This window comes from Lissotriton helveticus, chromosome 12 (assembly GCF_964261635.1).
Source record: "Lissotriton helveticus chromosome 12, aLisHel1.1, whole genome shotgun sequence".
Lineage (NCBI taxonomy): Eukaryota > Metazoa > Chordata > Amphibia > Caudata > Salamandridae > Lissotriton > Lissotriton helveticus.
The window spans coordinates 766176767-766194962 of NC_136073.1; the positions used below are offsets into that span (position 1 = coordinate 766176767).

The following is an 18196-nucleotide window of genomic DNA, read 5'->3' on the forward strand; positions in this document are numbered from 1 at the left end:
GCACCATTTCACTCCCTTCATTTTTTAGTCTCCAAAATAAGATGATTATATTTACTCTTGTTCCTGGTAGTCATCGTCCAGTCGTTGTCGGAAAGGATATTCTTCAATGTTTGCTGACTTTATTATAATTTAGTAAAGCATTCTCTTGGCAATTCCTGTGTTGGTCGTATTTAGATTCTGCTTACTACCACAAGGTTTGATCACATCAACTCCCGCTGATGACTCCCATAGAATGTTTTTACATTTTTAAAGACGTCTTCCCAGATTGCCTACAGTATGACCAAGTAATACATCCTTGTGAATGTTTGAAAGATATCGATCTGTGAAAGTAATGTTACTGGTTATTAATATGTCCTTCCAGTTCTTTTGTTGAGGTGGTGGGTGTTCCTAAGAGTAAGTGAGGTAAAAGACCATAAGGACAAGTGTAATCAAGATGGTACAGTATAAATATTGTATTGCTTTGAGCTAGCAACTAATTTTGCATTTTGCTTTGATCAACCATGTTGAAACCGTACAGCCAGGTGCCGTGAAGGTCAATTTGCCCTCTATAACTACACTATCCTTGCAGCTATGAAATGTGGGTGCTTGGTAATCCACTCGGGAGGTGCCTTGTGAAGCTATTCAGCGTGTAGATACCACTGGCAGCAAGTGATTAATTGTTGGAGATGAATGACCTCGGGAATGTTTGCAGCTTAAAATTCTTCCTCCTAAAGATCAACAAAAAGTGCAATGTTTTTTTTTTATTATCAAAACATTCTAGGCTGGATAAGGCAAATCTATTGTCTAATGTTTTAGACTGAAGAAAGCATTTGCTGGAGTGAATGTAAGCTGCACATTGAACACATGGCTTGGGAGTGATTTGAGGTTGCATCAGAATCTGTCCTTTCTTTCAGTAAAAGGCGTCAATTTCTATGGCCCCAAGAGTGAATTTGTGGTCAGTGGAAGTGACTGCGGACACATCTTCTTATGGGAGAAGTCATCCAGTCAAATTGTGCAGTTTATGGAGGGAGATAAAGGAGGAGTGGTGAGTTACTTTTAATCATAGTTTTTACAGAATAAATGGTTGACTCTTCATTTTTCTTTTTGTTCACTCAAACTGCATGAAGGTCTGTTGGATTTATTAAACTGGTAATATCTATAGAATGTATATTCAACCCACTTAGTGCTAAATCTTAGACATTGTGTAGAATTTGTTAGTGAGAAATGTCTACTATGCACTGTACTATAATTCTCTTAGATTAATTAATTGAACATAGAAAGCTCTGACACACCTATGTCTCAGCATGCTTGCTCTCCTGTAGCTCTTCACTTCCCTGAAGCTTCTGCCCCTATATACCTTTCATAAAATTCACCACATCATCTGTCTGTCCTGTCTTTGGTGTTATCGAGACTAAAACTTTTTCCAAAAACGTTTCGTGTTTAGTCTTCCCTTTTTTACCTTTGTTTTTGTAAGTTGCATGTGCAAAAACGGCATGTCTGATTTTTCTTTTTTTAGGATATTTTTTATTGCCATTTTATCACTTAAGAACATTACAGGCATCCTAAAGAATTGACAGTAATGTGCAATTCTAGTACACAGCATGAACTAACAATGTAGCTGATCTAAGTCTATTCTAAATATGCGGTTCATAGTCTATATCAGTATTAAGATTCTGTGCATTAGTTGTCAAGATAGCATTCAAAACAAACTATCTAACAATAGCATCGAAGCATGTGAGTCTGTGTGTATATAGGGGGCATGCAAGTATGTCCAGCATACCGGTAAATCCACCAGCGTGTTCATTTTTTAAATAGGAGAGCCGTCATCAGGTAGCCCCCATATCAGTCACATATTGGGGTGTTGCATCTAAAAATGTCTATTTGCAGTACAGGACCAGTCTGCAGTAGCAGACATCCAATTCCCCTCATCCCTTGTATCTGTCTGTATGGGGGTTGTTCATCTTTCAAGGACTGCACTGCCAATAATGTATTCTTCCAACGCCTCAAACCTGTGTCTCCCTGCCCACCCCGGTTTAGCCCCTTCAGGACCACTATTTCACCCTGGTCCGCTTATGCACTTGGGCTAGCCACTTCTACTAATGTGGAGGCTGTCATGCTTTCCAAGCCATAGCTATGGCTCACTTTGCCAGAACTAGTCCAAGGTCAATACATTTAAAAGAATGTGTAAGGGTTTTCAGGGGTGGCATCAGTCCTAATGGATATTCAGTATGTCTTGGCTGATAGTTATGAGCGCTGTTAGAAGGGACGTGACTTGTGTTCAGTAGGGTCTAATGTCCGTACAGTGGCAGAATATCTGTAGGAAGTCTGCTTTAAGTACCCGACAGTGAGGGCAAGTGTCTAGGGACCCTAGCCATATTTTCGCAACTCCATCCGGTGTTGGGTATGTCTGGTGTAAATAATTAAATTGCAAACAGCATGTGACCGCTAACCTGCCTTGTGACTTCTGCTTGATAGCAAAACTGCTCACTTTTCACACGTTCGTTAGTACAGACACTCCATGTGTAACATCAAAGGCTCCTCCTTTCCACATTCAGTACCATAAGATGATTGAACCCTAAAGCCTTCTAACAATTTTACCCATCCTCTTAATGTTCTGTATAGTTTCCTGAATGACCACCGCAATGCTGTTTTGTGTTATCATATTCTATCTTGGTGGTTACTTTAAAAATGTTCCAGGTAGGTTTGTAAAGTTATAAATGCTGTAAGGCATGTGCCACTGGTGCTCTTAAGTAAATTAAGGGAAGAAAATATTATGGACAAATTACATCTTAATTAAATTTGTATTAAGAAATGTTCCATTGTCTCTCTCCCATTGGATGAATAATTATTTTTTATGTGCCTACCTGGAACTGCTTTAGCCCCCACAGAATTTGTTTAATTGTTTTTTTGAAAGTGCATAGAATATTTGCTGTTGCTTTTGAATTTGTTTTTTGTCTGTAATTGTCATCACAATTGAATAATGTGTCTTCATTCAGTAGTACAGCCTAAGCGATACTGGCTTAGTAAGTTAAGAAAGCTTAGAAGCTCAGGTTCAGAGCACCTTCTGCTCGCACTGACCTCTTTTAATTCCTCCCCGGTTTCTGTCATCTTATTAGCTTTTTTATCCTCCACCTAAAGGAAATAGTGCACTCTGTGCAAAAGATTTTTCTAGTTTTATTATAAATGTTTCTAACCGCTTTTTCTTGATATTAAACAAGGAGTAAGAACCAGACGAATACACATCTGACTGTGCAGCACAGTAGTCGCTCAGTCAACTGAACCTTCACTATAGACCTTCCAACACATCTATACTAGACATATACCCTCGCCCCTCCCAGTCTGCTCAGTGTCCCACAATGTGTCCAACTTCCTTTGGTTCCCACTCCCCTCTGGCTCCTTCGCAGGCCTTAGGTATGTATGTCCGAAATTCCTAAACCAGGAAAGGGGCGGGATTCTCATCCTTCTGGAGACTGATGCCCCGAAACTGGCACCCTGCCACCCATATTTTATAATGTTGAAGAGGACAGCCCCTGTCCTCATAGATGGGGATTTCCAGGCTCATACAGCAGTCCAGCCCAGCCTTCCAGTGGTCTAAGGTGAAAGGGTTGTAGTCTTTCCAAGCCCTGGCAATGTCCCTTTTTGCCAACACCAAGCCCAACTACAACTGTGCGGCCCAGTACCTTTCCACATCCATCTCATCAGAGACATGAAGAAGAACCAGTTTGGGAATCCCGGGGCAAAGCCCACCCCAGCACCCTGCCCAAGCATAACTGCACCCTGTTCCAGAATGGGGCCACACTTTCACAGGACCAAACCGTGTGATTCAGGTCCCCGTGTTGCGTCAGGGAGCACAGACATGCCAGAGAGGCCACCACCCCCATCTTCCACAGCCTCTCCCTCGTTATAGTAGACCCTGTGCAAATCTTTCCACTGTACGATACGAAACTGTGAGGCAATGGATGCTTTGTGGGGAGAATGCGCAAGCCTTCCTCCAGTCATCATTGGTAAGAGGTCCTAGTTCTCCCTCCCATGCTCTCCATAGGCTAGCAAAGATATCATGAGTGTTGACCACCAGTGAGCAGTATACCTGTAATGTAATGTAAAGGACATTTCTACCGCGCAACTTTCACTCCAAGGAGTATCTTGGCGCATAGACAACTCAGATGGAGGAGTTGTGGGGAAAAAAAAGGAAAGTGTCACTAACTTTTACATCACACACTACACTAGGGTCCTGCAGATGGCGTCCGACAAAGAAAAAATCCAAGTTTTCAATGCCTTCCTGAAATGGGTTTCCTGGGGGATTGAACTCAGATGTAATGGAAGTTTATTCCAGGCTTTAGTTCCCAATACAAAAAGAGATTTGCCACCTTTTGTAGCCAACTTAAAATGGGGGGGAGTGAGTAAGTTCTGATGAGCAGATCTTAAGCAACGATTTGGATAATATCTTTTAAACCCATTATATAAATAGGTTGGACCGCGTTGGTGAAAAGCCCTAAAGGTAATCAAAAGAATTTTGAACAAAATTCTTTGGCCTATTGGCAGCCAATGAAGAGTATTCAATGCTGCCGAGGCAGATGACTTACGGGGCAGACGCAGTACAAGGCGGGCTGCCGCATTTTGGACCATTTGTAGTTTGTGAAGCACCAGTTTATTTGTTCCGGCATATAGTCCATTGCAGTAATCTAGCCTTGAACTCATTAGGGCCACTGCGACAGTTTTCCTCGCAGATAACGGAAGAAGGTCAAAAAACTTCCTTAGTGCTTTGATGATCTGAAAGCACATACCTGCCACTGCCACGGCCTGAGGTTTAAAAGACAGCTGATGGTCCAATTTAATGCCCAAATTACGGGCAGAAGTGATTGTATTTGGGGGCACTTCAGCCTCTGCTGGCCAGCATACTGTTGGGGAAAAGAGGTTGTTGTTCCCTATAGGTAGGATTTCAGTTTTTCCGGCGTTGCACTTTAAATGGTTGTTTGTCATCCATTTAAAGATGGCTGCAAGACAGTCCTTAAGATCTTCCTCGGCCTCTGGACGCTCCCTATCCAACACCAATATCAATTGGGTGTCGTCAGCGTATGAGATAGAGCTGATCTTGAATGACGCGATCAGCCTCATCAGGGGTACCATATAAAGATTAAAAAGAGCCGGGCTCAGGCTAGAGCCCTGAGGGACCCCTGGGAGATTTTGTGGCATACAAGGGTAGAAACCTGTTGATACAGCAGATAGGGTAATGGAGATGTTACCTCTCTCGTATACCCCATAAACCTTTTTAATCTTGCCAAGTGGGACCCAGAATAAAGTAGTAGGGTCCCTACTTAGACAGTTTTACTATCCTTTCTTTTCTGCAGCAAGGATTCCTAGACTTCTTCTTCCGTTTTTCTTTATAAAAAAGTTTTTCTTTTACTCTCCATCCTGTACGTTGGTCTACGAAATGGTGTTGCTGCGGCCCTATGATGAAGCATGCCACTATACAGTGATTGAGGGCAGTACTAACAACCTTTTGGGTTTTCCAAAGAGGTCTTCTCTCTTTGATTCCTCTTCTTGGAACCAACTGGCCCAAATTTAGTTGTAGACTTCCCCCCCCCTTTTTCCCCCTCATGTTCAGAGTCCTTCTCGTAGAGTGAGTTATATTGATTTTGTGGCTAGCCAGGTCACCCAGGCACGCAACACTCATTGGGCTCATGGGGCTTCAGTCCCCCCTCCCCCCTGTCGTGTGTGTCAGCCGAGGGCTGACACTGCTTTGCGGGATGGCAACTGTCTGATTGCAGCCGCACCAGAGTAGTTAACCGGTCTTTAAAAGACCATTTACTTGTAAATTAGGCTTTTGTTATGCTTTCACACCTTCTTACAGCCACTCTGTCTGTGGTTGTTAGCATTAGACCCCCCCCACCCCGAAATATTTTTCAGCCCCCCCCCCCCCCCCGAAATTTGGCTCTAGTTGCCCGCCTGAGGTCACCCATATATATTTTAGCCTCCAAAGGGCTGTGATCTGGCGGGTCATCGAGACCCTGACATACTGGGTATGGGCGTGTCGAAGCTGCAGGTACCGGAGTAACTGTGAGGGATACAAATCCTATTCTGCTTGCAGCTCCAGAAAGGATTCCTTTGCAATACCCCATGTAATCTCTCCCAGTGTCGAAATGCCTACGAAGTCCCACGGCTTGAAGCCCTTTGCGGATGTGACCTACAGCACCCGGGTACCGTGTCAAAGTGGGGTTCCTTTTTTCCAGCGTCCCCTCCATTCGAGGGCACTGTGTGTGCCTTTCCATATCTGAAGGGTTACTTTTGTTTCCGATGGGTGATCATCAGTAGAAGTCCCCCTGTATAGCAATTGTAGGGGGGTATCTCCTGCCTAGTCCATCTCTTGGTATGGTATTCTGGGTCTGGTGCAATGATATACCATCATTCATTTATTATGATGAGGTGGGCGACCCTGTAGTACGAAAGTAGGTCCGGGGGTCTCAATACCACCGTTGGGGAGAGGGGTTGGCCTAAAGGATAGAGCTGTCGACCTCGAATGCAGCCGATTAGGCGCTGTCACGGGGACTGTGAGGGAATTCCGCCATCTTGGGGGTAGCCCAGGGTTGACGCTCCAGGCTTCCTGACATCAGCATCTTAGCCAGCATAAAAGACACGCTTCCTGCCCCACGCGCAATACTGATAGGACGCTGTAATCTCCTGAGGCGGAAAGCCCGACAATTTTTTAATTGTATGTTATTTTTAAAACTTTGAGCTTTGTGTTACTGTGCACCTACCCTCCCTCTCCTCCTCACGTCGCCTGTTCCACCCGTGCAGCCGATTAGGCGCTGACACGGGGACTATGAGGGAATTCCCCCATCTTGGGGGTAGCCCAGGGTTGACGCTCCAGTCTTCCTGACAACAGCATCTTAGCCAGCATATAATGTGTGCCCCCTCCCGCGAAGGCGCGCCAAAGACAAGCCCGTCCGCGCCAGGCCGGGCCCAGGGGCCAGATCCCCTGCTCCTTCTCGAATATATTCCTCGGAGAATTTGGTAGACCTTCGTGGTTTAGCCTGCCCACTGAGCCCAGCCTCTACTAGTCATCTAAAACAACTAGGCATCTTTCTACCCCCCTCCAGTCCCCTGAGATCTTTACCCCAAGTGCGTTGCCGGCATCTGCAACGATTAAACATTCTCTATCTTAACACCAGATCCCTAGTAAAACACCAGCTGGATATTTTCCTCCTCCTTGCCTGCCAAAAACCTGACATTCTTTTCCTGACGGAAACTTGGCTTAATATTGAATCATCCCCAGACATCTTAGCTGCCCTCCCTGATAATTATTACATCTTACAGATAAACCGTGACCTAGGGAAAGTAGGAGGCGGAGTAGCCGCCATTATCAACAAGATTCATGTATTCTCTAAAATGACATCTCTTGACCTTCCCGCAGCCGACAATCTGGTCATCAGGTTTGACTCTAGGTCGGCCCCACTTCTATGTGTACTGATATACAGACCTCCCCAGAGTATGCCCCTCTTTCCCTTCTCTCTGTGCGACCATTTGGCCGTCTTGGTCACCGACTATACGAAGATCTTTCGGTGACTTCAATTACTGACTTAACAACGAGCTTGGTGGCCCTTTAGCCAGTGAGCTCACGGAGCTTCTTACTGGGCTTAATTTCAGCCACCATATCAATACCGCCACCTATATTAAAGGGCATACACTGGATCAGATCTGGAGCACGAACCTTAGCATCTCTCCCCCTGTCGTTCCCCCCTGCAATTGGTCTGATCATTTTCTGATACAATTCAACATCTCTATTCCTAAGCCTACAATAAATATAGACACCAAGAAGGGCCTTATCAGGAAATGGGGTTCTCTAGATACCCCAGCCTTCCTGGGAAGTCTAGAGGACTCCTTACCCGTCCATAACACGGATCTTAATCGGGCCGTGGCTGACATTTCCAACTGGCTTGAAACTGCAAGTGAGATACACGCCCCGCTGAAAAAACTGAAAACTATCCGTCAATCTGATGCTCATAAATGGTTCTCCCCTGACCTTAGGGCAAAAAAATTAACTGTTCGCCAAAAGGAGCGAGAATGGAGAAGAACCTACAACACCCCGGAAAAGGCACGCTACTTGTCCGCTCGTGCGGACTACATGAAGGCTATTTTTCTTGCCAAAGCGGCCTTCTTTTTTAGTATAATCGAAAAATCAAATAATAATTCTAAGGGTATCTTCTCCATTGTCGACAAACTCTCAAACCCTAGAAGAACCCAGCCTAAGCCCGTGGCCACTCAGGATCTTTGTAACACTCTCAATCAATACTTCCTGGGCAAAGTCGTAACTATTAAATCCAGTATACCTGTCACTACCCCTGCCCCTTCCGATCTGACACAAGTCACTTGCACCGTCTCCCTTGATCACTTTCCCCTCTTGGATGTCCCCGCCCTACTTTCCCTCCTGAACAGGGTAAAGTCTGGATCCCCGCGAGACTGCTGCCCTCCCCATATTCTAAAAATTGTCTGCACTGCCTTCCCCTCTCCTATATTAGGACTTCTTAACGCTTCTTTAACTCTAGATACGTTACCCAACTCTTTCAAGGAGGCTGTGGTGGTGCCCCTCCCAAACAAATCTGGAGTGGAGCTCACTGTTCTATCTAATTACAGGCCAATATCCCTCCTTCCGTACTTAGCCAAAGTACTAGACGCTCACGTAACATCACATCTCTCCAGCTTCATAGAACAATCCGACTTTCTGGACCCTTTTCAAGACGGATTTCGTCCGGCTCATTCAACCGAGTCAGTCATCACGGCGGTCCTAGATTCCCTGCGTTATAACGCTGATATGGGAATTCCCCAGGCCTTGGTCCTACTCGACTTGTCGGCTGCGTTTGACACGGTCGACCATGACATCCTTCTCGACCGTGTCAGACTAGCCGGCATCTGCGGCTCAGCCCACAACTGGATCAGGTCCTTTCGTAAGGACCGCTCTCAGGCAGTTGGTCTGCCCCCTTTTTCATCCCCCAAACTCTACACTACTTGTGGGGTCCCTCAGGGTTCCTCATTGTCGCCCATTCTATTTAAAATATATATGCTCCCTCTGCTTCAATCACTAAAAACTCTCAAAATCACTACTTTTAATTATGCAGACCTGCAACTCACCTTCACAATCGATGATTCCCTGGACTCTCCACCAATTCCAGAATACCATGCTCCATATACGCCATTGGATGGATAGTAACCAACTAAAGTTAAATCCTGATAAGACAGAACTGGTCTTATTTGGCAAAAGGCAATTACTTTGGGGCCCACATTATTGGCCACTCGAACTTGCCCCCCCCTATCCTGTCCAGCTCAGTCAAAAGTCTGTGGGTGCTTATTGATAAAGATTTATCATTAAAGCCTCAAGTGAACTCGGTTGTGTCATCATGTTTTTTCCAGCTCCGTAAAATAAAAAAGATCAGTCGGATGCTTACCCAGCAAGCCTTGACCCAGGTGGTGATGGCCCTGGTGTTGTCACATCTAGACTGCGCCAACACCATCTACCCGGGTCACTCGGTCACCCTCAGTAAACGCCTACAGATGGCTCAAATTCAGGCAGCTAGGCTTATTTACCGCCTTCCGCGTTGGCAGTCAGCCAGACCTTTGTTGAGGCAACTTCATTGGCTTCCGATTACACAACGGGTCGCCTTTAAAACTGCCTGCATGACCTTCAAGTCTTTACATGCCCGCAGTCCGCAGTTTATTCAAAACCTTCTGCCTAGGTACATCCCCCCACGCTGCCTACGCTCTGCGTCGCAAACTCTCCTGATTGTTCCTCGCTATAAATCCCAACGTAAGGGAGGGCGTAGGTTCGCTACCCTTGCCTCCAAATTAAGGAACTCCCTTCCTCTGGAAATCCGCTCCTGTACCACCCTACTCCCGTTCAGGAGGTACCTTAAAACCTGGCTGTTTGTCCATACTCTGGCATAACCCTCTTTCTAGCCTTTAAATTGCAGTCTCTTAGTTCTGTCGGTCAGCGCCATGAAACCCTCGGGTGTACTAGCGCTCTATAAAACCTTGTTAAGATAAGATCAGATAAGATAAGAATCTGGGAAACCGGGTTGGAGTCTCGGCAATGACGCTGAACATCCTGTGATTCTGGGCAAATCACTAGTATATAGCCAAGCATCCAAGTATAGAGCGTGGCAGTGTCTACTACAACCCGAAGTACCGGGACACTTGCTCCAGTTGAGGCTGGATATTGTGTGCCCATGCTCAATAAGGGCTGCCATACACTCTAGGATATTGAAACCCTTCCCAGTATGCCGTCTGCCCATTCAAGCGCTAATTGGGGGCGGGGGGCACTCTATCGGGTAAACAGAGGCCTTTGCTTTGTTGACCGAAAGCCCCATAAAGGACCCAAAGAGTCCCATGATCTGGAACACACGGGGTCTGGACTCTTGTGGATCGTCCAGAAATATAAGGACATCGTCCACGTATAATGCGATCTATCCGAGACCCTGGGGACCCACTCAAATACCCTGGATAGGGCATCTATGCAATGCCACCCCACCAAAGGGTCAATTATTATCACGAACAGCAGCGGGTACAGAGGCCATTCCTTGTTTATGACCCTATTTAGTGGAAATGAAGTGGACAGCGAACATCCCAACCTGACACGCACCTGGAAATCCACTTACAGTAGTCGTGCCCACTTGAGAAATTTCAGTTCAGTTTTTACAGTAGGCAGTACAAATAGTCCCACTGCCTTGTGGAAATCTATCGAAAAGAGTGCATGTGCACCCGGAGGTCTTCCAGTGTGTGCCAAAGCATTATGTAGATTCTGTATATTGTGCCTTGTGACCCTCCGTCAAATGAAGCTGGATTGATCAGCATGTGCCAGGGTGGAGATCACAGTGAGCAGTCTGTTGGCCAGTGCCTTTGCCCACATTTTTACCTTCACGTTCAGAAGGGAAGTAGGGCAGTAGGAGCAATAGCTGTCCGATGGGTATCCCTTCTTTGGTATAATGTCAATTTCTGCCAAGCAAAGGTCCGGCTAAAACCTTGCTGAGGGGCTACATGACGTGTCCTGTAAATTACTTCAATAACTCAACCAGGAAGCAGTTGGGTCCAAGTGTTTTGCCTCTCTGAGACTGAGCCCCCCCACAACCCCAAAACCCCCCACCACCACCCACCTCCTTACTTGTGAAATCCCTGTCCGATGACTCCTGCTCGAGGTCAGATTGGGGGCGCATGGGCAGATCATTAACAAAGTCATGGAGCACAACACTGCACAGTGCACTTGTCCCCCGCCCGTCCAACCCCTTCCTCATCCGTAATATATACAGTAACTGTCCGGCAAACCACATTAGTACACAGCCATTGAAGGGTCTTGCTAGTTTGGTCACCCCATTGATATATGCTATTCTGGGTCGCAAGCCAAGTGTTCCAGACTTCATTGAGGAGCACCTTTAATGGCGGAGGGATTCTGCCAGTGCTGTAGAGGTGCTGAACGAAGTGTGAGCTGCTTACAGGTCCCGGACACGGATCTTAAGATCTGTCATATTAGTAGCATGTGTTGGCCGCACATACACATGCTATGCACACTCCTGCCATCTGGTGTTTGGCCCCGACTCTGCAAGTTGTTGTTCTCGAGGAAGTTTTATGGTCAGTGTTGTGCGACTTATCTCCTCCTTCTCATAGGATTGGGCATGTTCAACGGTTCCTTTTTTAGATACTTTTTTCTGCTATCGGTCTCGGACGGACTGCGTCAGAGCTCTATAGTTTTGATGCTCACGTGGCCTACAGAAGAAAAAGAAGATCCACACGACCGAAGATCGATAAAGGGAGATCAACACATGAATCGAAACACATTGGAACTGTGTACAGATCGAGCACACGCACCAGCCTTCCGAATCGTCGACATCCCCACCCATAGAGATTGTCCATCTCTGGTTAATTGACGAAAAAACAAAAAGCTTAGTTTGGCGGTGCCCTCGGTGCTGGGCCAAATACACTTTTTCCGACTGTTACAACGTCTGTAATTTGTGCTTATCACAAGAGCACAAGGAACAGGACTACACAGCATGCAGCCTCTTCAAAAGTAAAGGTCTGTGAAACAGAAGAGATCACCGCCCAGCACATAACATGGAGATGGCAGTTGAGGCAGATTTCTCGCTCGAAGAATCGCACAGTGAGAGTGAAATCAAGGCCGAGCTACCAACTCAAGTCAGGTCCTCATCGCCAGTCCTGCTATGTCGCCTTTGACGAATCCTAGGAGGAATAAGAGTCGTAGCTATAGGTTGAGGAACCCACGCAGAATACTCTGGTACATGGGTCAGGACCAAAACCGAAGATGACACCAAGGGTATATAGAATTGACCCACCTCAAGTAAAGATTTAAACTTTTCTGTGACATTCGGGCCTTGAAATAAATATGTGAGAAACCAAATTTATGATTTTTAATCCTCATAAATCATATAAAGGTAGCCCATCTCCTTTGATTACTTAGGTGTAAACCTTTCTGAAAAATGACCTGGAAGCCTCATGTAATGAAAATGGTACTGAACCATAAGCTTATAACAGGGTCCTTGGGGAAAGAACATCGCTCCTCTTATAGTAGACCAGTTGCCGCTGCTCTGCAGGTTTGACTTAAAAGCTATTAGTTCTGCCCTCCATGGGTCTTAGCTGTGGGGCTTCAACAAGATAGCTGACCTCCCTAGTTCAAAGCACACATTTTTAAGGAATCTAGTGATGTTGCCCCAAAGCACTCCACTCCATCCTTTAATGTTAGACATGGGACAACGTGCTATTAGTGACATAGCTAAGCTCTGTCCTTTGCTATTCTGGGCCTGAATCCTTAGGACCCCGGAGCGACTGCCTAATGCTGAAGCCCTGGCAGAGGTTATCCGCCTAGATACTACCAACAAAGACGGGTGGCTGAGTAATATATGGAGACTGTTTACCGATATATGGCTTCGGGAGCCTGGGAAAATCTTGACTCACCCTTGCTCCAAAAAGACATAGTAAAGAGGCACTACTGGGAATGGGTCACACAATTAGACTTTAGCAGGACTGACCGGGGAAAAGTTACAACAGAATTCCTACTTCATAAACATGTCAGTTTTCTGAAACCTTATTTTAATCTAATCCAAGTAACCCACCATAGGAAGCTTTACACACAATTCAGGTTTGGCACTCTCCCTTTGAACAAGTTAGTTGCCAACTGGCATACTAAAGTCCCAACTCCAATCAACACCCCTGGTTGCAAGGCATCATCTGAGTCCGTAGCCCATGTGTTGTTCGCCTGTCCAGTTTATGTGCGCCCTAGATTGAAATGGATTAAACCAGTCTGTCAGCAAATGGGCACACGGGATTACCGGGATGCCTTGCAAATTCTTAAATCGGACACCAGACCTGTTTTTGTCTGTGTAGTTGCCAAGTTTCTTTACCATACGTAGGGCATTAGCAAAAAGTGGCAAGAAAGAAGCTCAGGTCAAAGTGGGCTGGTTCTTAGTACCTAATTTGCTTTTGCCACCAAGTATTATTGGTCATGGAACTAGGATCAAAAAGAGACTAGGGGTAATGTATTATATAGATGTTATCTAAGTTTCTGATTGTACATATCAAAAAAGGCTTACTTTTATATAACAGTTATTAAGCAATGATGTTCTACTATGTAAACGACAGTTATGTGATTATCCGTCGTTTTATCTTCTTGTATATATGACTTTTTATCTTGTAACAAATGTTAACTTTTATGAAATCTTGAATAATTTTTTTTATGGTATAACTGTGAAGCCATTATTATGAGCTTTCATTATTCATTTGGAAGAATGTACTATAAAGAGGATTGTCCTTACTTTTAAATGTTTTGTATGTGAAAATGTTTAAGGCATGCATGCTGAATTAAAGTTTAAGGTAAGTAAGAATACAGCATGTCGAGAGACCGTGCATGCGCTGCCAAGGCTTGGCCTAAAAAGGGGCAAAAGAACCTGTCCCTTTCAAACATCACAACAAAAGGGTGTACTCCCTATACTTCCTAATACCCAAAAAGGATAGCTCACTACTTCCCATACTGGACTTATGCCCTCTCGGAACACTTCCACATGTAACACTTCAATATGTAATAACATTACTACAGGAAGGCAACTTCATGAATGCATTAGATCTAAAGGATGTATATTTTCATATTCCAATCCACCCGGCACATCGCAGATATCTCCAGCTAGTGGTAAGTGGACGTCCTTATCAATTTAAAGTACTACTATTCAGGTGGGCAGCAGCCCTTTGAGTATTCACAAAATGTCTTGCTGTAGTAGATGAAAAACTAAGAAGGGAAACAAATATGTGTTTCCTTATCTTGACGATTGGCGGATCAAGAGTTCCAGCAAGCCAAAATGTCTACAGGACACTCAAACCACAATCGACCTTTTACACAAATTGGCATTTGCAATCCATGCCACCAAATCCCGTCTACAACCTCTCCGGATTCAGCCTTATCTTGGATCAGTTTTTTAAAAATCTTTTAGCAATTCAATCACAGCAAAAGGATACCCCAAACCACAGAGGGTTCTCAATCTACAGAACCAACCTGCTCTTTATCAACCACACCATCGCCTAGCATTCAAAACCTTGATACACCTTCTGAGTATGGTCGCTTCTTGCATAGCGATAGTTCCACATTCAAGACTACACATGAGACCCTACAGAAGTGCTTAGCATCACAATGGTCACATGTGCGGGGCAAAATGGATGAACTAGTGTTGGTTTCACCCAAGGTCCATCAGGCACTACAATGGTAGAACTAGCAGAACAAACAAATGTGAAGAGCCTTCAGGTACCCAATCCCGCAGGTATCAACCATAACGGATGCGTCACTCATGGGTTGTGGTGCTCATATGGAGGACATTCCGGTACAGGGACTTTGGTCTCCAAAAACAACAGACATTGAAAATCAATATGTTAGAACTGCTAGCCATTTATCAAAATCTTAGTACTCAAAATATCAGGGAAAATGTCCTTCTACGAACAGACAATATGACCGCAATGTACTACATTCAGAAACAACTATCTCAGCTAGCCCAATTCATATGGAAATGGGCCGACAAACACAGTCCACCTCCTAGAACAGTATATACCAGGAGAGTGGGCAACTAACTAGCAGACCTACTAAGCAGAACACAACAACAAGTCCATGAGTTGGAAATCCACACTGAGACCATACAGACACACTTCCAGTGGTGGGGGCCACCATCAGTAGATCTCTTCACCACCATCGAAAACGCAAAATGCCGCAACTTTACATCCAGGCGCCTGCATCCACAATCCAAGGTCAATGCACTATGGATGACCCGGTCAGTGATATTTCTGCAGCCTTTCTGCAATGCGCTGTCCACCTTTTTTATCACTAAAGTGGCAGATATCTACGCATCCTTTGGCGGGGAGGCAGGGACCAGATCCACTGTTAGTAGTAAGGAAATACTCCATACTAACCACGCCTCCCTCTCCTCATTTGCCACCACCACAGAAGATCAAATTAGCAGACTCATTTCCATCATTAAGTCTGGATCCCTCTGGATCCGTGTCCTCCCTCAGTGATGGCTAATTTAAGTGAGGTGATCTCTCACCCACTCATGGAAATCTGCAACACTGCCTTTCAAACCGGCAGTTACCCAGCCCTGTGGAAGAAGGCAGTGATTAAACCTCTTCTGAAGAAGCCCTCCCTGGATCCCTCTGCTCTGGTCAGTTATAGACCCATTGCTTGTCTCCCCTTTCCTGCCAAAATCTGCGAAGCCCTGATGAATGAACAACTCTTGGGGTTCGTCGACACTTACCAACTCTTAGACGAAACGCAGTTTGGCTTTAGAAAAGGACATGGAACGGAGACCGCTCTAATAAAAGCTTCAGATGAAATCAGAGCCATTATGGACCAGGGAGGTGTGGCCATCCTGATTCTTTTGGACCTGTCCGCAGCTTTTGACACGGTCGACCATGCCATCTTGGTCGACCGTGTCACAGCTATGGGGATAAACGGATCGGCTAAAGACCTTATTTCATCTTTCCTGGCCGACCGTACCCAGACAGTCAAGCTGGGTAATTTCTACTCTCCCGTCTCTGCATTACCATGTGGAGTTCCACAGGGCTCCTCGCTAAGTCCCACGTTATTCAACATCTACGTAGCGGACTTAGCGAGGGTAATAAAGGCCCATGGGGTGCGATTAACATCTTATGCAGATGACACCCAGCTGGTGCTGGAGATCCATAAGAACGGTACAGCGGTGGCAGCCAATTTCCAGGAGGCTATGCTTGCTGTTAGTATGTGGATGTCCTCCAATTGCCTAAGGCTCAACTCGGATAAAACCGAGGTTATATCCTTTGGCAATCCCTCCCCAGAATGGTCTTCCATTTGGTGGCCCTACCAGCTGGGCCCTCCACCTGTCCCAGTGGAAAAGGCGAGGAACTTGGGAGTCATTTTTGACAGCAAGCTGACATTCAACCTTCATGTCAACAAGGTTGTCTCCTCCGCTTTCTTTATTTTAAAGAAAATTAAGAAATTGCTGCCTTACCTCCCCATCTCAGCTGGGAAGACCTTAGTCACCACCTTGGTATTTTCCAAAACCGATTACGGAAATGCCCTTTTTCTTAACACCCAGAAACGTGTGCTGTCTAAGCTACAGTCTATACAGAACGCGGCTGCTAGAATTCTCTTAGACATTCCTCGCCGCCAGCCTACTACTCCTGCCATTCGCCAGCTTCATTGGCTCAGAGTAGAGAGCTGTATTAAGTTCAAGGCCCTCTGCATTGCCTACAAGGCAGTGCATGGCGTTGGACCCAAGTTTCTGACTGAGGCATTTCAGCTGTACACTCCCAAGAGGCTGCTGAGATCTGCTAACATCTGCCTTCTATCAGTACCTCGTACAAGAACGGCAACTTGGGGAGACAGACGTTTTCGGGTTGCCACACCAAAACTCTGGAACCTTCTACCACTAAGTATCAAAAATGCCCCCAATTTGATGAGCTTCCGGAGGCTCTTAAAGACATGGCTGTTTAATCAGTGAACTCTATTGCTGTGGTCCTGCTAGCCCACACATGCGCCGAGACACCTTAGGGTATTTGTTTGCGCAATAAAAATCTCATAAATAAATATTTGCGTATGCATTCCCGCCTCTCCCTCTCATTCCTTACATGGATAGGAAACGCAGACAAGCTTCACTAACAATGATACTCATATCTCCCACATGGACACCTCAACCTTGGTATACAACACTGATGGAGCTCTCCATAGTGCCTCCCGAGAAGCTACCCAACATTGTAGCTCGTCTAATTCGGAGTGGGGCTGGGTTAAGTTCCCCAATGTTCAACAACTCAATCTTGCAATCTGGCTCCCGAGGTCATAGAATTTGGGTATCTAGAATTCCCTCAAGAATGCATGAACATTCTTAAGGAAGCCATAAGACAAACCACAAGGGTGTGTTATTCTGTAAAATGGAAACGTTTTGTACACTACTGTGCTGCAAACAACATAAACCCACCCTCATTCATCTGACCAACAACTGGTATGTTACCTTTTAAATCTTCAAAAAAGCACATTTAGCATACACATCAATATGCCTGCATTTGGCTGCAATCGTAGCGTACCTACAAAACAGAAAACACCAATCTCTTTTCAGTATACCTGTCGTAAAGGCATTCAAAGAGGGACTTAAGTAATTCCACCACGTACACCTCCTATACCAACACGGAACGTGAACATTATGTTAACCAGGCTAATGTCCACACCTTTTGAACCAATGCACAAATACAAAAAAAGTTTTTAACATGGAAAGTGACATTCCTTGTGGACATTGCATCGCTACAAAGAGCCATTGAAATACACACACTCCCTACTGAGAATCCTTGCTTTCAGGTATTCCAAGACAAAGTTCGCCTACACCCAAACCCAAAGGTTCTACCAAAAAGTAATTATCACCTTTCCATATAAATCAAACTTTGGATTTTCCTGTTTTCGTCCCAAAACAAGAAAAGGTTGCAGAAATAGCATTAGATACACTAGATGTAAAGTGTGCCCTTATGTACTAAGAGGGAAGAACAAATGCCTAGAGAAAATCATAACAGCTATTCGTAGCATTTTCTAACCCACGGAAAGTGAATCCAATCTCAAAAACTAAAGTCGCTAGATGGATAGTAAAATGTATACAAATTTGCTAAATCAAAGCAAAACAAACACTGCCAAGACCTCATTCAACATGAAGAAAGGTAGCAGCACTAG

At 45.2% G+C, this 18196-nt stretch overlaps 1 protein-coding gene across 3 annotated transcripts in view; it reads left to right on the forward strand.

Annotated features, from left to right (window-relative positions):
* Positions 1-18196, forward strand: part of DCAF8 (DDB1 and CUL4 associated factor 8) — a 317296-nt gene that overhangs the window by 182699 nt on the left and 116401 nt on the right. For all 3 annotated transcript variants that reach the window (XM_078670069.1, XM_078670070.1, XM_078670068.1), the window contains one exon: positions 894-1024. In XM_078670069.1, the coding sequence (XP_078526195.1) occupies positions 894-1024 (131 nt within the window). The remainder of the gene's footprint in view (positions 1-893; positions 1025-18196) is intronic.